This window comes from Dendropsophus ebraccatus, chromosome 15, assembly GCF_027789765.1.
Source record: "Dendropsophus ebraccatus isolate aDenEbr1 chromosome 15, aDenEbr1.pat, whole genome shotgun sequence".
In the NCBI taxonomy this organism is placed as follows: Eukaryota; Metazoa; Chordata; class Amphibia; order Anura; family Hylidae; genus Dendropsophus; species Dendropsophus ebraccatus.
In genome coordinates, this window is record NC_091468.1 from 74,855,051 (window position 1) to 74,882,379 (window position 27,329).

Sequence of the window (27,329 nt, forward strand, 5' to 3'; positions counted from 1 at the left end):
TGTGATGGGCTGTAGGGATGGTATGGGGGCATGTGATGGGCAATGCCCGGTCTCCTCCTCACTGTAGGGATGGTATGGGGGCAGGTGATGGGCTGTAGAGATGGTATGGGGGCAGGTGATGGGCTGTAGAGATGGTATGGGGGCAGGTGATGGGCTGTAGGGATAGTATGGGGCAGGTGATGGGCTGTAGGGATGGTATGGGGGCAGGTGATAGGCTGTAGGGATGGTATGGCGGCAGGTGGTGGGCAGTAGGGATGGTATGGGGGCAGGTGATGGGCAGTAGGGATGGTATGGGGGCAGGTGATGGGCTGTAGGGATGGTATGGGGGCAGGTGATAGGCTGTAGGGATGGTATGGCGGCAGGTGGTGGGCAGTAGGGATGGTATGGGGGCAGGTGATGGGCAGTAGGGATGGTATGGGGGCAGGTGATGGGCTGTAGGGATGGTATGGGGGCAGGTGATGGGCTGTAGGGATGGTATGGGGGCAGGTGATGGGCTGTAGGGATGGTATGGGGGCAGGTGATGGGCAGTGGGATGGTATGGGGGCAGGTGATGGGCTGTAGGGATAGTATGGGACAGGTGATGGGCTGTAGGGATGGTATGGGGGCAGGTGATGGGCAGTGGGATGGTATGGGGGCAGGTGATGGGCTGTAGGGATGGTATGGGGGCAGGTGATGGGCAGTGGGATGGTATGGGGGCAGGTGATGGGCTGTAGGGATAGTATGGGACAGGTGATGGGCTGTAGGGATGGTATGGGGGCAGGTGATGGGCTGTAGGGATGGTATGGGGGCAGGTTTGGGCTGTAGGGATGGTATGGGGGCATGTGATGGGCTGTAGGGATGGTATGGGGGCAGGTGATGGGCTGTAGGGATGGTATGGGGGCATGTGATGGGCAATGCCCGGTCTCCTCCTCACTGTAGGGATGGTATGGGGCAGGTGATGGGCAGTAGGATGGTCTCCTCCTCACTGTAGGGATAGTATGGGGCAGGTGATGGGCAGTGGGATGGTATAAGGGCAGGTGATGGGCTGTAGGGATGGTATGGGGGCAGGTGATGGGCAGTGGGATGGTATGGGGGCAGGTGATGGGCTGTAGGGATGGTATGGGGGCAGGTGATGGGCTGTAGGGATGGTATGGGGGCAGGTGATGGGCTGTAGGGATGGTATGAGGGCAGGTGATAGGCTGTAGGGATGGTATGGCGGCAGGTGGTGGGCAGTAGGGATGGTATGGGGGCAGGTGATGGGCTGTAGGGATGGTATGAGGGCATGTGATGGGCAATGCCCGGTCTCCTCCTCACTGTAGGGATGGTATGGGGGCAGGTGATGGGCTGTAGGGATGGTATGGGGGCAGGTTTGGGCTGTAGGGATGGTATGGGGGCATGTGATGGGCTGTAGGGATGGTATGGGGGCATGTGATGGGCTGTAGGGATGGTATGGGGGCATGTGATGGGCAATGCCCGGTCTCCTCCTCACTGTAGGGATGGTATGGGGGCAGGTGATGGGCTGTAGAGATGGTATGGGGGCAGGTGATGGGCTGTAGGGATAGTATGGGGCAGGTGATGGGCTGTAGGGATGGTATGGGGGCAGGTGATAGGCTGTAGGGATGGTATGGCGGCAGGTGATGGGCTGTAGGGATAGTATGGGACAGGTGATGGGCTGTAGGGATGGTATGGGGGCAGGTGATGGGCAGTGGGATGGTATGGGGGCAGGTGATGGGCTGTAGGGATAGTATGGGACAGGTGATGGGCAGTAGGGATGGTATGGGGGCAGGTGATGGGCTGTAGGGATGGTATGGGGGCAGGTGATAGGCTGTAGGGATGGTATGGCGGCAGGTGGTGGGCAGTAGGGATGGTATGGGGGCAGGTGATGGGCAGTAGGGATGGTATGGGGGCAGGTGATGGGCTGTAGGGATGGTATGGGGGCAGGTGATGGGCTGTAGGGATGGTATGGGGGCAGGTGATGGGCTGTAGGGATGGTATGGGGGCAGGTGATGGGCTGTAGGGATGGTATGGGGGCAGGTGATGGGCAGTGGGATGGTATGGGGGCAGGTGATGGGCTGTAGGGATAGTATGGGACAGGTGATGGGCTGTAGGGATGGTATGGGGGCAGGTGATGGGCTGTAGGGATGGTATGGGGGCAGGTGATGGGCTGTAGGGATGGTATGGGGGCAGGTGATGGGCTGTAGGGATGGTATGGGGGCAGGTGATGGGCAGTGGGATGGTATGGGGGCAGGTGATGGGCTGTAGGGATAGTATGGGGCAGGTGATGGGCAGTGGGATGGTATGGGGCAGTTGATGGGCAGTGCCTGGTCTCCTCCTCACGTGGTGACACCGATAATATCGGTATTTCTCTGTAGACTTTTCCAACGTCTAGAATCCAAATTGAAAGATCTTTCTAAGATGGCGGGCGATGTAACGCAGAGCGTGTCCTTGTCTCAGGGGATGGAAAGGAAGACGGTCATACAGCACATACGAGATATGTACAAGGTTGATCTAAGTGCAAGCCGACATTGGCAGGAACTGGTCCAGCAGCTGACGCATGACAGGCGAGTATAGAATGTATGTAGGTAACCATTGCTGATGTCTCTATAGCACAGGGGCGCGAATGGAAGCAATGTGTGCTGCACGCTAGCCGCGCCCTGTGTGCTGCACGCTAGCCGCGCCCTGTGTGCTGCACGCTAGCCGCGCCCTGTGTGCTGCACGCTAGCCGCGCCCTGTGTGCTGCACGCTAGCCGCGCCCTGTGTGCTGCACGCTAGCCGCGCCCTGTGTGCTGCACGCTAGCCGCGCCCAGTGTGCTGCACGCTAGCCGCGGCCTGTGTGCTGCACGCTAGCCGCGCCCTGTGTGCTGCACGCTAGCCGCGCCATGTGTGCTGCACGCTAGCCGCGCCCTGTGTGCTGCACGCTAGCCGCGCCATGTGTGCTGCACGCTAGCCACGCCCTGTGTGCTGCACGCTAGCCGCGGCCTGTGTGCTGCACGCTAGCCGCGCCCTGTGTGCTGCACGCTAGCCGCGCCCTGTGTGCTGCACGCTAGCCGCGCCATGTGTGCTGCACGCTAGCCGCGCCCTGTGTGCTGCACGCTAGCCGCGCCCTGTGTGCTGCACGCTAGCCGCGCCCTGTGTGCTGCACGCTAGCCGCGGCCTGTGTGCTGCACGCTAGCCGCGGCCTGTGTGCTGCACGCTAGCCGCGGCCTGTGTGCTGCACGCTAGCCGCGGCCTGTGTGCTGCACGCTAGCCGCGGCCTGTGTGCTGCACGCTAGCCGCGGCCTGTGTGCTGCACGCTAGCCGCGGCCTGTGTGCTGCACGCTAGCCGCCCCATGTGTGCTGCACGCTAGCCGCGCCCTGTGTGCTGCACGCTAGCCGCGCCCTGTGTGCTGCACGCTAGCCGCGCCCTGTGTGCTCCGCTGTCAGTCTGTGTGCAGCATAGAGGGGCTGGCGTCATGCGTCCCCTGTGCACCCCCCGTACAGCACAGGACGTCCGCTATGAGGTGTTATTTATTGTGTTTGTCCGTTGTGATGACACTCCTGATTTTTCCATAAATTGCGCAAAATAACCAAAACAAGTTATTAGTCAGGTTAGAATAACGGCATTTTCCCGTAATTTTAGTAGTTTCCTGTGTCCGTGTGTAGCGGCAAGTAACAGGTCATGTGACCAAAAGTCAGTCTCCAGTCACTGAACATTCAGCAGGAGCAGCAACGCCATGGCGATCCGGGCAGCATCAGGCGGCTTTGGGCAGCATCAGGCTGTGCAGACAATGGAGCAGCTTCCCACCATCTATATGCCGCTGTCCGTTTCATACAAGGTCACTCAGTGTCAGCTATTAGGGACAGGACAACTGGGAGTGGCCGTGTATTAGGGACAGCTGGGAGTGGCCGTGTATTAGGGACAGCTGGGAGTGGCCGTGTATTAGGGACAGCTGGGAGTGGCCGTGTATTAGGGACAGCTGGGAGTGGCCGTGTATTAGGGACAGCTGGGAGTGGCCGTGTATTAGGGACAGGACAGCTGGGAGTGGCCAGTATTAGGGACAGGACAGCTGGGAGTGGCCGTGTATTAGGGACAGCTGGGAGTGGCCGTGTATTAGGGACAGCTGGGAGTGGCCGTGTATTAGGGACAGCTGGGAGTGGCCGTGTATTAGGGACAGGACAGCTGGGAGTGGCCAGTATTAGGGACAGGACAGCTGGGAGTGGCCGTGTATTAGGGACAGCTGGGAGTGGCTGTGTATTAGGGACAGCTGGGAGTGGCCGTGTATTAGGGACAGCTGGGAGTGGCCGTGTATTAGGGACAGCTGGGAGTGGCCGTGTATTAGGGACAGCTGGGAGTGGCCGTGTATTAGGGACAGCTGGGAGTGGCCGTGTATTAGGGACAGCTGGGAGTGGCCGTGTATTAGGGACAGCTGGGAGTGGCCGTGTATTAGGGACAGGACAGCTGGGAGTGGCCGTGTATTAGGGACAGCTGGGAGTGGCCGTGTATTAGGGACAGGACAGCTGGGAGTGGCCGTGTATTAGGGACAAGACACCATAGCGCCCCCCTCTACAGATCTCACCCCTGTAGCCCCCCCCCCCCCGTAGCCCTCCCCCCCCTGCAGATCTCACCCCTGTAGCCCCCCCCCGTAGCCCTCATCCCCGTAGCCCTCCCCCCCCTGCAGATCTCACCCCGTAGCCCCCCCCCGTAGCCCTCATCCCCGTAGCCCTCCCCCCCTGCAGATCTCACCCCCCCTAGCCCTCCCCCCCTGCAGATCTCACCCCCCCTAGCCCTCCCCCTGCAGATCTCACCCCCGTAGCCCCCCCACTGCAGATCTCACCCCCGTAGCCCCCCCACTGCAGATCTCACCCCCGTAGCCCCCCCACTGCAGATCTCACCCCCGTAGCCCCCCCACTGCAGATCTCATCCCCGTAGCCCTCCCCCCCTGCAGATCTCACCCCCGTAGCCCTCATCCCCGTAGCCCTCCCCCTGCAGATCTCACCCCCGTAGCCCTCCCCCTGCAGACCTCATCCCTGTAGCCCCTAAGACCCCCCTCCTCGCAGAGAGACCCCCTTGTGTCTGAGACCCCTCTCTTCTTTCTTCTCTGGCAGGGCGGTCTGGTATGATCCGGCATCATATCCAACCTCATTCCAGCTGGATCCAACCGAGGGGCCAAATAGAGAGCGGAGACGGTTACAGAAGTGTTACCTGACTATCCCCAACAAGTATATCCTGCGGGAGCGACAGAGAGCAGAGGGTAAGTGGCCTGACCCCACCAGGGCCCCCTCACACCTCTCTCCTGACCCCACCGGGGCCCCCTCACATCTCTCTCCTGACCCCACCGAGGCCCCCTCACACCTCTCTCCTGACCCCACCGGGGCCCCCTCACACCTCTCTCCTGACCCCACCGGGGCCCCCTCACACCTCTCTCCTGACCCCACCGGGGCCCCCTCACACCTCTCCTGACCCCACCGGGGCCCCCTCACACCTCTCTCCTGACCCCACCGGGGCCCCCTCACACCTCTCTCCTGACCCCACCGGGGCCCCCTCACATCTCTCTCCTGACCCCACCGAGGCCCCCTCACATCTCTCTCCTGACCCCACCGGGGCCCCCTCACATCTCTCTCCTGACCCCACCGAGGCCCCCTCACATCTCTCTCCTGACCCCACCGAGGCCCCCTCACACCTCTCTCCTGACCCCACCGAGGCCCCCTCACATCTCTCTCCTGACCCCACCGGGGCCCCCTCACACCTCTCTCCTGACCCCACCGAGGACCCCTCACACCTCTCTCCTGACCCCACCGGGGCCCCCTCACACCTCTCTCCTGACCCCACCGGGGCCCCCTCACATCTCTCTCCTGACCCCACCGAGGCCCCCTCACATCTCTCTCCTGACCCCACCGAGGCCCCCTCACATCTCTCTCCTGACCCCACCGAGGCCCCCTCACATCTCTCTCCTGACCCCACCGAGGCCCCCTCACACCTCTCTCCTGACCCCACCGGGGCCCCCTCACATCTCTCTCCTGACCCCACCGAGGCCCCCTCACATCTCTCTCCTGACCCCACCGAGGCCCCCTCACATCTCTCTCCTGACCCCACCGAGGCCCCCTCACATCTCTCTCCTGACCCCACCGGGGCCCCCTCACACCTCTCTCCTGATCCCATAGGGGCCCCCCTCACACCTCTCCTGACCCCACCGGGGCCCCCTCACATCTCTCTCCTGACCCCACCGGGGCCCCCTCACACCTCTCTCCTGACCCCACCGGGGCCCCCTCACATCTCTCTCCTGACCCCACCGAGGCCCCCTCACACCTCTCTCCTGACCCCACCGGGGCCCCCTCACACCTCTCTCCTGACCCCACCGGGGCCCCCTCACACCTCTCTCCTGACCCCACCGAGGCCCCCTCACACCTCTCTCCTGACCCCACCGGGGCCCCCTCACACCTCTCTCCTGACCCCACCGGGGCCCCCTCACACCTCTCTCCTGACCCCACCGGGGCCCCCTCACATCTCTCTCCTGACCCCACCGGGGCCCCCTCACATCTCTCTCCTGACCCCACCGGGGCCCCCTCACACCTCTCTCCTGACCCCACCGGGGCCCCCTTACATCTCTCTCCTGATCCCATAGGGGCCCCCCTCACACCTCTCTCCTGACCCCACCGGGGCCCCCTCACATCTCTCTCCTGACCCCACCGGGGCCCCCTCACACCTCTCCTGACCCCACCGGGGCCCCCTCACACCTCTCTCCTGACCCCACCGGGGCCCCCTCACATCTCTCTCCTGACCCCACCGGGCCCCCCTCACACCTCTCTCCTGACCCCACCGGGCCCCCCTCACACCTCTCTCCTGACCCCATAGGGGCCCGCCTCACACTTCTCTTATGGCCCTACCGGGGCCCCTCACACCTCTCTCCTGACCCCACCGGGGCCCCTCACACCTCTCTGCTGACCCCACCGGGGCCCCCTTACATCTCTCTCCTGATCCCATAGGGGCCCCCCTCACACCTCTCTCCTGACCCCACCGGGGCCCCTCACACCTCTCTGCTGACCCCACCGGGGCCCCTCACACCTCTCTCCTAACCCCACCGGGCCCCTCACACCTCTCTCCTGACCCCACAGGGGCCCCCCTCACACCGAGCTGCGTCGTTGGGCGGTTCCCGAGCTGCGTCGTTGGGCGGATCCTGACCTGCGCTGTTATGTGGATCCCGAGCTGCGTCGTTTGTCGGATCCTGACCTGCACTGTTATGTGGATCCTGAGGTGCTGCGTCGTCGGGCGGATCCTGAGGTGCTGCGTCGTCGGGCGGATCCCGAGCTGCGTCGTCGGGCGGATCCCGAGCTGCGTTGTTGTGCGGATCCTGAGCTGCTCTGTTGGGTGGATCCTTAGCTGCTCTGTTGGGCGGATCTCGAGCTGTGGTCTGGGTCACTGTCCACAATGTGGTGGTGTAGGAATAGTGAACGCCCCCAGAGGCACTGAGCACTTGCTGGTTACACTCTGCTGTCTGTGGTGGTGTATGAATAGTTAACGCCCCCAGAGTTACTGAGCACTTGCTGGTTACACTCTGCAGTCTGTGGTGGTGTATGAATAGTGAACGCCCCCAGAGGCACTGAGTGCTTGCTGGTTACACACTCTGCAGTCTGTGGTGGTGTATGAATAGCAGATGCCCCTAGAGGCACTAGACACTTGCTGGTTACACAGTCTGTGGTTGTCTTCATACACTTTTTTTCTTTCCTTTTGCAGAGTCCATAAAGCCGCCCCTCTCTTATATCTTTGAAGACAAAACCCACTCCTCCTTATCATCCACTGTGAAGGAGAAAGCGGCCAGTGAACTGATCAGGTAAATAGCGGATTTGTGGCTGGTGCATAGGCTTGTAGCTCGTGTATAGACTTGTAATGGATGACTTGTAGGGGAGGCATAGACTTGTAGCGTGTGCATAGACGTGTGGCGGTTGCATAGACTTGTGGCGGGTGCACAGACATGTAGCTGTCGCATAGACATGTAGCGGGTGCATAGGCTTGCGGCGGGTGCATAGACTTGCAGGGGACGGATAAACTTGTAGGGGTGCATAGACTTGTAGGGGAGGCATAGACTTGTAGGGGACGGATAGACTTGTAGGGGACGGATAGACTTGTAGGGGTGCATAGACTTGTAGGGGAGGCATAGACTTGTAGGGGAGGCATAGACTTGTAGGGGATAGATGGACTTGTAGCGCGTGCATAGACTTGCAGGGGAGGCATAGACTTGTAGCGGGTGCATAGACTTGTAGGGGATGGATAGACTTGTAGGGGTGCATAGACTTGTAACGGGTGCATAGACTTGTAGCGGGTGCATAGACTTGTAGCGGGTGCATAGACTTGTAGGGGAGGCATAGACTTGTAGCGGGTGCATAGACTTGTAGCGGGTGCATAGACTTGTAGCGGGTGCATAGACTTGCAGGGGAGGCATAGACTTGAAGTGCGTGCATAGACTTGTAGGGGAGGCATAGACTTGTAGGGGTTAATAGACTTGTAGGGGACGGATAGACTTGTAGGGGAGGCATAGACTTGTAGGGGATGGATAGACTTGTAGCGCATGCATAGACTTGCAGGGGAGGCATAGACTTGTAGGGGATGGATAGACTTGTAGCGTGTGCATAGACTTGTAGGGGTGCATAGACTTGTAGGGGTGTATAGACTTGTAGCGCGTGCATAGACTTGTAGGGGTGTATAGACTTGTAGCGCGTGCATAGACTTGTAGGGGAGGCATAGACTTGTAGGGGAGGCATAGACTTGTAGGGGTGTATAGACTTGTAGGGGTGCTTAGACTTGTAGGAGTGTATAGACTTGTAGCGCGTGCATAGACTTGTAGGGGTGCATAGACTTGTAGGGGTGTATAGACTTGTAGCGGGTGCATAGACTTGTAGGGGATGCATAGACTTGTAGGGGAGGCATAGACTTGTAGGGGAGGCATAGACTTGTAGGGGTGTATAGACTTGTAGGGGTGTATAGACTTGTAGGGGTGCTTAGACTTGTAGGGGTGTATAGACTTGTAGTGGTGCATAGACTTGTAGGGGACGCATAGACTTGTAGGGGACGGATAGACTTGTAGGGGATGGATAGACTTGTAGGGGTGCATAGACTTGTAGAGGAGGCATAGACTTGTAGGGGAGGCATAGACTTGTAGAGGGTGCATAGACTTGTAGGGGTGCATAGACTTGTAGGGGTGCATAGACTTGTAGGGGTGTATAGACTTGTAGCACGTGCATAGACTTGTAGGGGTGCATAGACTTGTAGGGGTGCATAGACTTGTAGGGGTGCATAGACTTGTAGGGGATGCATAGACTTGTAGGGGAGGCATAGACTTGTAGGGGAGGCATAGACTTGTAGGGGTGCTTAGACTTGTAGGGGTGCTTAGACTTGTAGGGGTGTATAGACTTGTAGCGCGTGCATAGACTTGTAGGGGTGCATAGACTTGTAGGGGACGTATAGACTTGTAGGGGACGCATAGACTTGTAGGGGACGGATAGACTTGTAGGGGATGGATAGACTTGTAGGGGATGGATAGACTTGTAGGGGAGGCATAGACTTGTAGGGGAGGCATAGACTTGTAGGGGAGGCATAGACTTGTAGGGGAGGCATAGACTTGTAGCGGGTGCATAGACTTGTAGGGGTGCATAGACTTGTAGGGGTGCATAGACTTGTAGGGGTGTATAGACTTGTAGGGGTGCATAGACTTGTAGGGGTGTATAGATTTACTAATGTTATGTCCACTTGTAGGGGATGGATAGACTTGTAGCGCGTGCATAGACTTGTAGGGGTGCATAGACTTGTAGGGGATGGATAGACTTGTAGGGGTGCATAGACTTGTAGGGGTGTATAGACTTGTAGGGGTGCATAGACTTGTAGGGGTGTATAGACTTGTAGGGGTGCATAGACTTGTGGCGGGTGCATAGACTTGTAGCACGTGCATAGACTTGTAGGGGTGCATAGACTTGTAGGGGTGTGTAGATTTACTAATGTTATGTCCATAAGAATGTATGAATGTAGAGTGGAAAGTACTAAACTATAACGGTGTCAGCCATAATGACAAACAATCTTCCTGTAACATATCGGGGGGCTTCAGGGGGTTACACAGAGAACACCAATAACATGGTATCCGAGATGCCCGCTAATAGAAATATTTTCCGTTTATTTATGTAAAAAAAAAAAACCAAATTAAAATCAAGACTCTATCATAATGTTGAAAAGATTGAGATTTTTTTTTTTGGACCATATGGCCCAGCCCTATTATCACCATTTACTCAGGGTGGGCCACGGCGCGGGGGGTCAGGGATCTGTGTGTGTGTGTATGCTCAGCTCAGGGCGGCGGGGGAGGGGCGGGTTCAGGGATCTGTGTATGTGTGTGCTCAGCTCAGGGCGGCGGGGGAGGGGGGGGTCAGGGATCTGTGTATGTGTGTGCTCAGCTCAGGGCGGCGGGGGAGGGGGGGGTCAGGGATCTGTGGGTATGTGTGTGTGTATGCTCAGGGCGGCGGGGGAGGGGGGCGTCCGAGATCTCTGTGTGTGTGTGTGTGTGTGTGTGTGTGTGTGTGTGTATGCTCAGCTCAGGGCGGCCAGGGGGGGGTCAGGGATCTGTGTGTGTGTGTGTATATGTGTGTGTGCGCATGCTCAGCTCCGGGTGGCCACAGCGCTGGGGGCTCAGGGATCTGTGTGTATGTGTGTGTGTATGCTCAGCTCAGGGCGGCGGGGGAGGGGGGAGTCAGGAATCTGTGGGTGGGTGTGTGTATGCTCAGCTCGGAATGGCCACAGTGCGGGGGGGGAGTCAGGGATCTGTGGGGATTTATTCATTTTCTGCCTGTATTTACCGACCTAATCTCACATAATATCTCTTTTCCTTTTGTGCAGGGTGAATCGGAGGTGCATTAATGTCGCACCATCAAGAGAAACCATCGGAGAGCTCTTATTAGGTTGGTGAAATGTTTGCATTTCCACTGTCAGTGATTGCAGTACGCCCAGTGATTGCAGTACGCCCTGTGATTGCAGTACACCCGGTGATTGCAGTACGCCCTGTGATTGCAGTACACCCGGTGATTGCAGTACGCCCTGTGATTGCAGTACACCCTGTGATTGCAGTACGCCCTGTGATTGCAGTACACCCGGTGATTGCAGTACACCCTGTGATTGCAGTACACCCTGTGATTGCAGTACACCCTGTGATTGCAGTACGCCCTGTGATTGCAGTACACCCTGTGATTGCAGTACGCCCTGTGATTGCAGTACACCCTGTGATTGCAGTACACCCTGTGATTGCAGTACGCCCTGTGATTGCAGTACACCCTGTGATTGCAGTACGCCCTGTGATTGCAGTACACCCTGTGATTGCAGTACGCCCTGTGATTGCAGTACACCCGGTGATTGCAGTACACCCTGTGATTGCAGTACACCCTGTGATTGCAGTACACCCTGTGATTGCAGTACACCCAGTGATTGCAGTACACCCGGTGATTGCAGTACACCCTGTGATTGCAGTACACCCGGTGATTGCAGTACACCCTGTGATTGCAGTACACCCGGTGATTGCAGTACACCCTGTGATTGCAGTACACCCTGTGATTGCAGTACACCCGGTGATTGCAGTACGCCCAGTGATTGCAGTACGCCCAGTGATTGCAGTACACCCTGTGATTGCAGTACACCCGGTGATTGCAGTACGCCCAGTGATTGCAGTACGCCCAGTGATTGCAGTACACCCGGTGATTGCAGTACGCCCTGTGATTGCAGTACACCCTGTGATTGCAGTACACCCGGTGATTGCAGTACGCCCTGTGATTGCAGTACACCCTGTGATTGCAGTGTACTCCAAACAAAAGGATTAAAGGGTCGCTGTCAGTGATTGCGGTATAGCCAGTGCATGTGTGTATGTATGTATGTGTGTGTGAGTATACATGTGTGTGTGTGTGTGTGTGTGTGTATATATATATATATATCACACACATACAAACACAATAAATTAGAATATCAACTAAAAGTTTTTTTTTTTTGTTTTTTTTCAGTAATTCAATTCAAAAAGGGACCTGATATATTCTATACATTACATACAGAGTGACCTGATATATTCTATACATTACATACAGAGGGACCTGATATATTCTATACATTACATACAGAGTGACCTGATATATTCTATACATTACATACAGAGTGACCTGATATATTCTATACATTACATACACAGTGACCTGATATATTCTATATACATTACATACAGAGTGACCTGATATATTCTATACATTACATACAGAGGGACCTGATATATTCTATAGAGACATTACATACAGAGTGACCTGATATATTCTATACATTACATACAGAGTGACCTGATATATTCTATACATTACATACAGAGTGACCTGATATATTCTATATACATTACATACAGAGGGACCTGATATATTCTATATACATTACATACAGAGTGACCTGATATATTCTATACATTACATACAGAGGGACCTGATATATTCTATACATTACATACAGAGTGACCTGATATATTCTATATACATTACATACAGAGTGACCTGATATATTCTATACATTACATACAGAGGGACCTGATATATTCTATATACATTACATACAGAGGGACCTGATATATTCTATATACATTACATACAGAGTGACCTGATATATTCTATACATTACATACAGAGGGACCTGATATATTCTATACATTACATACAGAGTGACCTGATATATTCTATATACATTACATACAGAGTGACCTGATATATTCTATATACATTACATACAGAGTGACCTGATATATTCTATACATTACATACAGAGTGACCTGATATATTCTATATACATTACATACAGAGGGACCTGATATATTCTATATACATTACATACAGAGTGACCTGATATATTCTATACATTACATACAGTGACCTGATATATTCTATACATTACATACAGAGTGACCTGATATATTCTATATACATTACATACAGAGTGACCTGATATATTCTATATACATTACATACAGAGTGACCTGATATATTCTATACATTACATACAGAGTGACCTGATATATTCTATACATTACATACAGAGTGACCTGATATATTCTATATACATTACATATAGTGACCTGATATATTCTATATACATTACATACAGAGTGACCTGATATATTCTATATACATTACATACAGAGTGACCTGATATATTCTATATACATTACATACAGAGGGACCTGATATATTCTATACATTACATACAGAGGGACCTGATATATTCTATACATTACATACAGAGTGACCTGATATATTCTATATACATTACATGCAGAGCGACCTGATATATTCTATACATTACATACAGAGTGACCTGATATATTCTATATACATTACATACAGAGCGACCTGATATATTCTATACATTACATACAGAGTGACCTGATATATTCTATACATTACATACAGAGTGACCTGATATATTCTATACATTACATACAGAGGGACCTGATATATTCTATACATTACATACAGAGTGACCTGATATATTCTATACATTACATACAGAGTGACCTGATATATTCTATACATTACATACAGAGGGACCTGATATATTCTATACATTACATACAGAGTGACCTGATATATTCTATATACATTACATACAGAGTGACCTGATCTATTCTATATACATTACATACAGAGTGACCTGATATATTCTATACATTACATACAGAGTGACCTGATATATTCTATACATTACATACAGAGTGACCTGATATATTCTATATACATTACATACAGAGGGACCTGATATATTCTATACATTACATACAGAGGGACCTGATATATTCTATACATTATATACAGAGGGACCTGATATATTCTATATACATTACATACAGAGTGACCTGATATATTCTATACATTACATACAGAGTGACCTGATATATTCTATACATTACATACAGAGGGACCTGATATATTCTATATACATTACATACAGAGGGACCTGATATATTCTATATACATTACATACAGAGTGACCTGATATATTCTATATACATTACATACAGTGACCTGATATATTCTATATACATTACATACAGAGGGACCTGATATATTCTATATACATTACATACAGAGGGACCTGATATATTCTATATACATTACATACAGAGTGACCTGATATATTCTATATACATTACATACAGAGTGACCTGATATATTCTATAGACATTACATACAGAGGGACCTGATATATTCTATACATTACATACAGAGCGACCTGATATATTCTATACATTACATACAGAGTGACCTGATATATTCTATATACATTACATACAGAGTGACCTGATATATTCTATATACATTACATACAGAGTGACCTGATATATTCTATACATTACATACAGAGTGACCTGATATATTCTATATACATTACATACAGAGCGACCTGATATATTCTATACATTATATACATAGTGACCTGATATATTCTATACATTACATACAGAGTGACCTGATATATTCTATATACATTACATACAGAGGGACCTGATATATTCTATATACATTACATACAGAGGGACCTGATATATTCTATATACATTACATACAGAGTGACCTGATATATTCTATATACATTACATACAGTGACCTGATATATTCTATATACATTACATACAGAGGGACCTGATATATTCTATATACATTACATACAGAGGGACCTGATATATTCTATATACATTACATACAGAGTGACCTGATATATTCTATATACATTACATACAGAGTGACCTGATATATTCTATAGACATTACATACAGAGGGACCTGATATATTCTATACATTACATACAGAGCGACCTGATATATTCTATACATTACATACAGAGTGACCTGATATATTCTATATACATTACATACAGAGTGACCTGATATATTCTATACATTACATACAGAGTGACCTGATATATTCTATACATTACATACAGAGTGACCTGATATATTCTATACATTACATACAGAGTGACCTGATATATTCTATATACATTACATACAGAGTGACCTGATATATTCTATACATTACATACAGAGTGACCTGATATATTCTATACATTACATACAGAGTGACCTGATATATTCTATACATTACATACAGAGGGACCTGATATATTCTATATACATTACATACAGAGTGACCTGATATATTCTATATACATTACATACAGAGTGACCTGATATATTCTATACATTACATACAGAGTGACCTGATATATTCTATACATTACATACAGAGTGACCTGATATATTCTATATACATTACATACAGAGGGACCTGATATATTCTATACATTACATACAGAGTGACCTGATATATTCTATATACATTACATACAGAGTGACCTGATATATTCTATATACATTACATACAGAGTGACCTGATATATTCTATATACATTACATACAGAGTGACCTGATATATTCTATACATTACATACAGAGGGACCTGATATATTCTATATACATTACATACAGAGGGACCTGATATATTCTATATACATTACATACAGAGTGACCTTATATATTCTATACATTACATACAGAGCGACCTGATATATTCTATACATTACATACAGAGGGACCTGATATATTCTATACACATTACATACAGAGTGACCTGATATATTCTATATACATTACATACAGAGTGACCTGATATATTCTATATACATTACATACAGAGTGACCTGATATATTCTATACATTACATACAGAGTGACCTGATATATTCTATACATTACATACAGAGGGACCTGATATATTCTATATACATTACATACAGAGTGACCTGATATATTCTATATACATTACATACAGAGTGACCTGATATATTCTATACATTACATACAGAGTGACCTGATATATTCTATACATTACATACAGAGTGACCTGATATATTCTATATACATTACATACAGAGGGACCTGATATATTCTATACATTACATACAGAGTGACCTGATATATTCTATATACATTACATACAGAGTGACCTGATATATTCTATATACATTACATACAGAGTGACCTGATATATTCTATATACATTACATACAGAGTGACCTGATATATTCTATACATTACATACAGAGGGACCTGATATATTCTATATACATTACATACAGAGCGACCTGATATATTCTATACATTACATACAGAGGGACCTGATATATTCTATACACATTACATACAGAGTGACCTGATATATTCTATACACATTACATACAGAGTGACCTGATATATTCTATATACATTACATACAGAGTGACCTGATATATTCTATATACATTACATACAGAGTGACCTGATATATTCTATACATTACATACAGAGTGACCTGATATATTCTATATACATTACATACAGAGTGACCTGATATATTCTATACATTACATACAGAGGGACCTGATATATTCTATACATTACATACAGAGTGACCTGATATATTCTATATACATTACATACAGAGGGACCTGATATATTCTATATACATTACATACAGAGGGACCTGATATATTCTATACATTACATACAGAGTGACCTGATATATTCTATATACATTACATACAGAGTGACCTGATATATTCTATATACATTACATACAGAGTGACCTGATATATTCTATAGAGACATTACATACAGAGTTACCTGATATATTCTATATACATTACATACAGAGCGACCTGATATATTCTATATACATTACATACAGAGTGACCTGATATATTCTATACATTACATACAGAGTGACCTGATATATTCTATATACATTACATACAGAGGGACCTGATATATTCTATACATTACATACAGAGGGACCTGATATATTCTATACATTACATACAGAGTGACCTGATATATTCTATATACATTACATACAGAGTGACCTGATATATTCTATATACATTACATACAGAGTGACCTGATATATTCTATATACATTACATACAGAGTGACCTGATATATTCTATACATTACATACAGAGTGACCTGATATATTCTATACATTACATACAGAGGGACCTGATATATTCTATATACATTACATACAGAGCGACCTGATATATTCTATATACATTACATACAGAGTGACCTGATATATTCTATATACATTACATACAGAGTGACCTGATATATTCTATATACATTACATACAGAGGGACCTGATATATTCTATATACATTACATACAGAGTGACCTGATATATTCTATACATTACATACAGAGCGACCTGATATATTCTATATACATTACATACAGAGCGACCTGATATATTCTATACATTACATACAGTGACCTGATATATTCTATACATTACATACAGAGGGACCTGATATATTCTATATACATTACATACAGAGTGACCTGATATATTCTATATACATTACATACAGAGTGACCTGATATATTCTATACATTACATTACATACAGAGTGACCTGATATATTCTATATACATTACATACAGAGTGACCTGATATATTCTATATACATTACATACAGAGTGACCTGATATATTCTATATACATTACATACAGAGTGACCTGATATATTCTATACATTACATACAGAGTGACCTGATATATTCTATACATTACATACAGAGTGACCTGATATATTCTATACATTACATTCAGAGGGACCTGATATATTCTATATACATTACATACAGAGTGACCTGATATATTCTATATACATTACATACAGAGTGACCTGATATATTCTATACATTACATACAGAGGGACCTGATATATTCTATATACATTACATACAGAGTGACCTGATATATTCTATACATTACATACAGAGCGACCTGATATATTCTATACATTACATACAGAGTGACCTGATATATTCTATATACATTACATACAGAGTGACCTGATATATTCTATATACATTACATACAGAGTGACCTGATATATTCTATACATTACATACATAGTGACCTGATATATTCTATACATTACATACAGAGTGACCTGATATATTCTATATACATTACATACAGAGTGACCTGATATATTCTATATACATTACATACAGAGGGACCTGATATATTCTATACATTACATACAGAGGGACCTGATATATTCTATACATTACATACAGAGTGACCTGATATATTCTATACATTACATACAGAGTGACCTGATATATTCTATATACATTACATACAGAGGGACCTGATATATTCTATACATTACATACAGAGTGACCTGATATATTCTATACATTACATACAGAGGGACCCGATATATTCTATACATTACATACATAGTGACCTGATATATTCTATACATTACATACAGAGTGACCTGATATATTCTATATACATTACATACAGAGGGACCTGATATATTCTATATACATTACACACAGAGTGACCTGATATATTCTATACATTACATACAGAGTGACCTGATATATTCTATACATTACATACAGAGCGACCTGATATATTCTATACATTACATACAGAGGGACCTGATATATTCTATACATTACATACAGAGGGACCTGATATATTCTATACATTACATACAGAGTGACCTGATATATTCTATACATTACATACAGAGTGACCTGATATATTCTATATACATTACATATAGTGACCTGATATATTCTATATACATTACATACAGAGTGACCTGATATATTCTATATACATTACATACAGAGGGACCTGATATATTCTATATACATTACATACAGAGTGACCTGATATATTCTATAGACATTACATACAGAGGGACCTGATATATTCTATACATTACATACAGAGGGACCTGATATATTCTATATACATTACATACAGAGTGACCTGATATATACTATATACATTACATACAGAGCGACCTGATATATTCTATACATTACATACAGAGTGACCTGATATATTCTATATACATTACATACAGAGGGACCTGATATATTCTATACATTACATACAGAGTAACCTGATATATTCTATATACATTACATATAGTGACCTGATATATTCTATATACATTACATACAGAGTGACCTGATATATTCTATATACATTACATACAGAGGGACCTGATATATTCTATATACATTACATACAGAGTGACCTGATATATTCTATAGACATTACATACAGAGGGACCTGATATATTCTATACATTACATACAGAGGGACCTGATATATTCTATATACATTACATACAGAGTGACCTGATATATTCTATATACATTACATACAGAGTGACCTGATATATTCTATACATTACATACAGAGTGACCTGATATATTCTATACATTACATACAGAGGGACCTGATATATTCTATACATTACATACAGAGTGACCTGATATATTCTATACATTACATACATAGTGACCTGATATATTCTATACATTACATACAGAGTGACCTGATATATTCTATATACATTACATACAGAGGGACCTGATATATTCTATATACATTACACACAGAGTGACCTGATATATTCTATATACATTACATACAGAGGGACCTGATATATTCTATACATTACATACAGAGTGACCTGATATATTCTATATATATATACACACCATACAGATAGATATAGATATATATATATATATATATATATATATATATCTATATCTAAGTGTGTGTGTGTTTTATATAACGGTAATTGTAATAACAGTCGTTGTTTTTTGCTGTAGGAAAGTCAGGCATGTATTTTGTTGAGGACTCGTCTTCCGATACGGTGGAATCCAATGTAAGTACAGTCATCCTGTATTACTGTATATAGATGTAATACTATGTATATAGAGGTGTTATACTATGTATATAGGTGTTATACTATGTATATATAGGTGTTATACTATGTATATAGAGGTGTTATACTATGTATATAGAGGTGTTATACTATGTATATATAGGTGTTATACTATGTATATAGAGGTGTTATACTATGTATATATAGGTGTTATACTATGTATATAGGTGTTATACTATGTATATAGGTGTTATACTATGTATATAGGTGTTATACTATGTATATAGGTGTTATACTATGTATATAGGTGTTATACTATGTATAGAGGTGTTATACTATGTATATAGAGGTGTTATACTATGTATATATAGGTGTTATACTATGTATATAGAGGTGTTATACTATGTATATAGAGGTGTTATACTATGTATATAGGTGTTATACTATGTATATAGAGGTGTTATACTATGTATATAGAGGTGTTATACTATGTATATAGGTGTTATACTATGTATATAGAGGTGTTATACTATGTATATAGGTGTTATACTATGTATATAGATGTAATACTATGTATATAGAGGTGTTATACTATGTATATAGAGGTGTTATACTATGTATATAGAGGTGTTATACTATGTATATAGAGGTGTTATACTATGTATATAGGTGTTATACTATGTATATAGATGTAATACTATGTATATAGAGGTGTTATACTATGTATATAGAGGTGTTATACTATGTATATAGAGGTGTTATACTATGTATATATAGGTGTTATACTATGTATATATAGGTGTTATACTATGTATATAGAGGTGTTATACTATGTATATAGAGGTGTTATACTATGTATATGGAGGTGTTATACTATGTATATGGAGGTGTTATACTATGTATATAGAGGTGTTATACTATGTATATATAGGTGTTATACTATGTATATAGAGGTGTTATACTATGTATATAGAGGTGTTATACTATGTATATAGAGGTGTTATACTATGTATATAGAGGTGTTATACTATGTATATAGGTGTTATACTATGTATATAGAGGTGTTATACTATGTATATAGAGGTGTTATACTATGTATATATAGGTGTTATACTATGTATATAGAGGTGTTATACTATGTATATAGAGGTGTTATACTATGTATATAGAGGTGTTATACTATGTATATAGGTGTTATACTATGTATATAGAGGTGTTATACTATGTATATAGAGGTGTTATACTATGTATATATAGGTGTTATACTATGTATATAGAGGTGTTATACTATGTATATAGAGGTGTTATACTATGTATATAGAGGTGTTATACTATGTATATAGAGGTGTTATACTATGTATATAGGTGTTATACTATGTATATAGAGGTGTTATACTATGTATATAGAGGTGTTATACTATGTATATAGAGGTGTTATACTATGTATATATAGGTGTTATACTATGTATATAGAGGTGTTATACTATGTATATAGAGGTGTTATACTATGTATATGGAGGTGTTATACTATGTATATAGAGGTGTTATACTATGTATATAGAGGTGTTATACTATGTATATAGGTGTTATACTATGTATATAGAGGTGTTATACTATGTATATGGAGGTGTTATACTATGTATATGGAGGTGTTATACTATGTATATAGAGGTGTTATACTATGTATATAGAGGTGTTATACTATGTATATATAGGTGTTATACTATGTATATATAGGTGTTATACTATGTATATAGGTGTTATACTATGTATATATAGGTGTTATACTATGTATATAGGTGTTATACTATGTATATATAGGTGTTATACTATGTATATATAGGTGTTATACTATGTATATAGATGTAATACTATGTATATATAGGTGTTATACTATGTATATAGAGGTGTTATACTATGTATATAGAGGTGTTATACTATGTATATAGAGGTGTTATACTATGTATATATAGGTGTTATACTATGTATATAGAGGTGTTATACTATGTATATAGAGGTGTTATACTATGTATATAGAGGTGTTATACTATGTATATAGAGGTGTTATACTATGTATATAGAGGTGTTATACTATGTATATAGGTGTTATACTATGTATATGGAGGTGTTATACTATGTATATAGGTGTTATACTATGTATATGGAGGTGTTATACTATGTATATGGAGGTGTTATACTATGTATATATAGGTGTTATACTATGTATATAGAGGTGTTATACTATGTATATAGAGGTGTTATACTATGTATATAGAGGTGTTATACTATGTATATAGAGGTGTTATACTATGTATATAGAAGGTGTTATACTATGTATATAGAGGTGTTATACTATGTATATAGAGGTGTTATACTATGTATATAGAGGTGTTATACTATGTATATAGGTGTTATACTATGTATATAGAGGTGTTATACTATGTATATAGAGGTGTTATACTATGTATATAGAGGTGTTATACTATGTATATATAGGTGTTATACTATGTATATATAGGTGTTATACTATGTATATAGAGGTGTTATACTATGTATATAGAGGTGTTATACTATGTATATAGAGGTGTTATACTATGTATATAGAGGTGTTATACTATGTATATAGGTGTTATACTATGTATATAGAGGTGTTATACTATGTATATAGAGGTGTTATACTATGTATATAGAGGTGTTATACTATGTATATAGAGGTGTTATACTATGTATATAGAGGTGTTATACTATGTATATAGAGGTGTTATACTATGTATATAGGTGTTATAGTACTATGTATATATAGGTGTTATACTATGTATATAGGTGTTATACTATGTATATAGAGGTGTTATACTATGTATATAGAGGTGTTATACTATGTATATAGAGGTGTTATACTATGTATATATAGGTGTTATACTATGTATATAGGTGTTATACTATGTATATAGGTGTTATACTATGTATATAGAGGTGTTATACTATGTATATAGAGGTGTTATACTATGTATATAGAGGTGTTATACTATGTATATATAGGTGTTATACTATGTATATAGAGGTGTTATACTATGTATATAGAGTGTTATACTATGTATATAGAGGTGTTATACTATGTATATAGAGGTGTTATACTATGTATATAGAGGTGTTATACTATGTAACTATAGGTGTTATACTATGTATATAGAGGTGTATACTATGTATATAGAGGTGTTATACTATGTATATGAGGTGTTATACTATGTATATAGAGGTGTTATACTATGTATATATAGGTGTTATACTATGTATATAGAGGTGTTATACTATGTATATAGAGGTGTTATACTATGTATATAGAGGTGTTATACTATGTATATAGAGGTGTTATACTATGTATATAGGTGTTACTACTATGTATATAGAGGTGTTATACTATGTATATAGAGGTGTTATACTATGTATATATAGGTGTTATACTATGTATATAGAGGTGTTATACTATGTATAGAGAGGTGTTATACTATGTATATAGAGGTGTTATACTATGTATATAGGTGTTATACTATGTATATAGAGGTGTTATACTATGTATATAGAGGTGTGGGTTAATACATATGTATATAGAGGTGTTATACTATGTATATAGAGGTGTTATACTATGTATATAGAGGTGTTATACTATGTATATAGGTGTTATACTATGTATATAGAGTGTTAATACTATGTATATAAGGTGTTATACTATGTATATAGAGGTGTTATACTATGTATATAGAGGTGTTATACTATGTATATAGAGGTGTTATACTATGTATATAGAGGTGTTATACTATGTATATATAGGTGTTATACTATGTATATAGGTGTTATACTATGTATATAGAGGTGTTATACTATGTATATATAGGTGTTATACTATGTATATAGAGGTGTTATACTATGTATATATAGGTGTTATACTATGTATATAGGTGTTATACTATGTATATAGAGGTGTTATACTATGTATATAGGTGTTATACTATGTATATAGAGGTGTTATACTATGTATATAGAGGTGTTATACTATGTATATATAGGTGTTATACTATGTATATATAGGTGTTATACTATGTATATAGGTGTTATACTATGTATATAGAGGTGTTATACTATGTATATAGAGGTGTTATACTATGTATATATAGGTGTTATACTATGTATATAGAGGTGTTATACTATGTATATAGAGGTGTTATACTATGTATATAGAGGTGTTATACTATGTATATAGAGGTGTTATACTATGTATATAGAGGTGTTATACTATGTATATAGAGGTGTTATACTATGTATATAGGTGTTATACTATGTATATAGAGGTGTTATACTATGTATATAGGTGTTATACTATGTATATATAGGTGTTATACTATGTATATAGAGGTGTTATACTATGTATATAGAGGTGTTATACTATGTATATATAGGTGTTATACTATGTATATAGAGGTGTTATACTATGTATATAGAGGGTGTTATACTATGTATATAGAGGTGTTATACTATGTATATAGGTGTTATACTATGTATATGGAGGTGTTATACTATGTATATAGAGGTGTTATACTATGTATATAGGTGTTATACTATGTATATAGGTGTTATACTATGTATATAGGTGTTATACTATGTATATAGAGGTGTTATACTATGTATATATAGGTGTTATACTATGTATATAGAGGTGTTATACTATGTATATAGAGGTGTTATACTATGTATATAGAGGTGTTTATACTATGTATATAGAGGTGTTATACTATGTATATGGAGGTGTTATACTATGTATATAGAGGTGTTATACTATGTATATAGAGGTGTTATACTATGTATATAGAGGTGTTATACTATGTATATAGAGGTGTTATACTATGTATATAGGTGTTATACTATGTATATAGAGGTGTTATACTATGTATATAGAGGTGTTATACTATGTATATAGGTGTTATACTATGTATATATAGGTGTTATACTATGTATATAGAGGTGTTATACTATGTATATAGGTGTTATACTATGTATATATAGGTGTTATACTATGTATATAGAGGTGTTATACTATGTATATAGAGGTGTTATACTATGTATATAGGTGTTATACTATGTATATATAGGTGTTATACTATGTATATAGGTGTTATACTATGTATATAGAGGTGTTATACTATGTATATAGAGGTGTTATACTATGTATATAGGTGTTATACTATGTATATAGGTGTTATACTATGTATATAGGTGTTATACTATGTATATAGGTGTTATACTATGTATATAGAGGTGTTATACTATGTATATAGAGGTGTTATACTATGTATATAGGTGTTATACTATGTATATAGAGGTGTTATACTATGTATATATAGGTGTTATACTATGTATATAGAGGTGTTATACTATGTATATAGGTGTTATACTATGTATATAGAGGTGTTATACTATGTATATAGAGGTGTTATACTATGTATATAGAGGTGTTATACTATGTATATAGAGGTGTTATACTATGTATATAGGTGTTATACTATGTATATAGAGGTGTTATACTATGTATATAGGTGTTATACTATGTATATAGGTGTTATACTATGTATATAGAGGTGTTATACTATGTATATAGAGGTGTTATACTATGTATATAGAGGTGTTATACTATGTATATAGAGGTGTTATACTATGTATATAGGTGTTATACTATGTATATAGATGTAATACTATGTATATAGAGGTGTTATACTATGTATATAGAGGTGTTATACTATGTATATAGGTGTTATACTATGTATATAGAGGTGTTATACTATGTATATAGAGGTGTTATACTATGTATATAGGTGTTATACTATGTATATAGAGGTGTTATACTATGTATATGGAGGTGTTATACTATGTATATAGGTGTTATCCTATGTATATAGAGGTGTTATACTATGTATATAGAGGTGTTATACTATGTATATGGAGGTGTTATACTATGTATATGGAGGTGTTATACTATGTATATAGAGGTGTTATACTATGTATATAGAGGTGTTATACTATGTATATAGAGGTGTTATACTATGTATATAGAGGTGTTATACTATGTATATAGAGGTGTTATACTATGTATATAGAGGTGTTATACTATGTATATAGAGGTGTTATACTATGTATATAGGTGTTATACTATGTATATAGAGGTGTTATACTATGTATATAGAGGTGTTATACTATGTATATAGGTGTTATACTATGTATATAGAGGTGTTATACTATGTATATGGAGGTGTTATACTATGTATATAGGTGTTATCCTATGTATATAGAGGTGTTATACTATGTATATAGAGGTGTTATACTATGTATATGGAGGTGTTATACTATGTATATGGAGGTGTTATACTATGTATATAGAGGTGTTATACTATGTATATAGAGGTGTTATACTATGTATATATAGGTGTTATACTATGTATATATAGGTGTTATACTATGTATATAGAGGTGTTATACTATGTATATATAGGTGTTATACTATGTATATAGAGGTGTTATACTATGTGTATATAGAGGTGTTATACTATGTATATGGAGGTGTTATACTATGTATATAGAGGTGTTATACTATGTATATAGAGGTGTTATACTATGTATATAGAGGTGTTATACTATGTATATAGAGGTGTTATACTATGTATATAGGTGTTATACTATGTATATAGAGGTGTTATATCTAATCTATTACCTGTATAGAGAGTCAATATATTCTTATATTCTCCATAAATTCTTACGATTCGATGGAATATTGCGGTATTGGAAAGATTCTAATTCAATCGAGTAGTGTGGCGAATACGCTGGAAACATTTGAAATCCCTCCCATCGCACTTGGCGCTTTTTTTAATCCAATCACCATGCAGGGAGGCCGTGAGGGACTCGGGGAGTACGCACATAGCGCAAAAACGGCGTCTACCCTCATTGGATGGCTGAACCACATGACCTCGAATCTTAAATACTTGGCTCCTGCCTCTCGAGCGCAGATCTGCTTTCAGCCTAGTCAGGGAGAGATCTTGGAGCAGGGAGAGATCGGTGTTAGTAGGGAGAGATCCTGGAGCAGGGAGAGATCGGTGTTAGTAGGTTTGGTCAGGCAGGATTACTACACAACCCAGAAGTCCTTCTCAGGGCGAAGATCCAGCGAAAGGGTACAAACCCACTTGACGTATTTGCTGCGTGAATTAGTCTTAAAAATAAGCAGGCAAAACGCAGGTTGGCTTTATACAATTGTTCTGCGTTAAAATACGCAATTGCGTATTTTTGAAGTGTGAAGCTACATGCGTTTTTCTCACAGGTTGTTAACAACTGATGCTTTGCTAACAACAAGCTTCACGCTTCAAAAATACGCAATTGCGTATTTTAACGCAGAACAATGGTATAAAGCCAACCTGCGTTTTGCCTGCTTATTTTTAAGACTGATTCACGCAGCAAATACGTCAAGTGGGTTTGTACCCAAAAAGTCATCTCTGCATCCAAAGCTTCTCAGTGCTAAGAAATAGATGATATAA

General features: G+C 41.9%; 1 protein-coding gene across 1 annotated transcript in view; it reads left to right on the top strand.

Moving 5' to 3' along the window:
• The window catches only part of LYST (lysosomal trafficking regulator), a 442,781-nt gene that overhangs the window by 290,399 nt on the left and 125,053 nt on the right, over positions 1 to 27,329 (top strand). Inside the window, exons 32-36 of the mRNA XM_069954584.1 lie at positions 2,352 to 2,540; positions 5,065 to 5,210; positions 7,691 to 7,787; positions 10,832 to 10,893; positions 19,703 to 19,758. Of these exons, the coding sequence (XP_069810685.1) occupies positions 2,352 to 2,540; positions 5,065 to 5,210; positions 7,691 to 7,787; positions 10,832 to 10,893; positions 19,703 to 19,758 (550 nt within the window). The remainder of the gene's footprint in view (positions 1 to 2,351; positions 2,541 to 5,064; positions 5,211 to 7,690; positions 7,788 to 10,831; positions 10,894 to 19,702; positions 19,759 to 27,329) is intronic.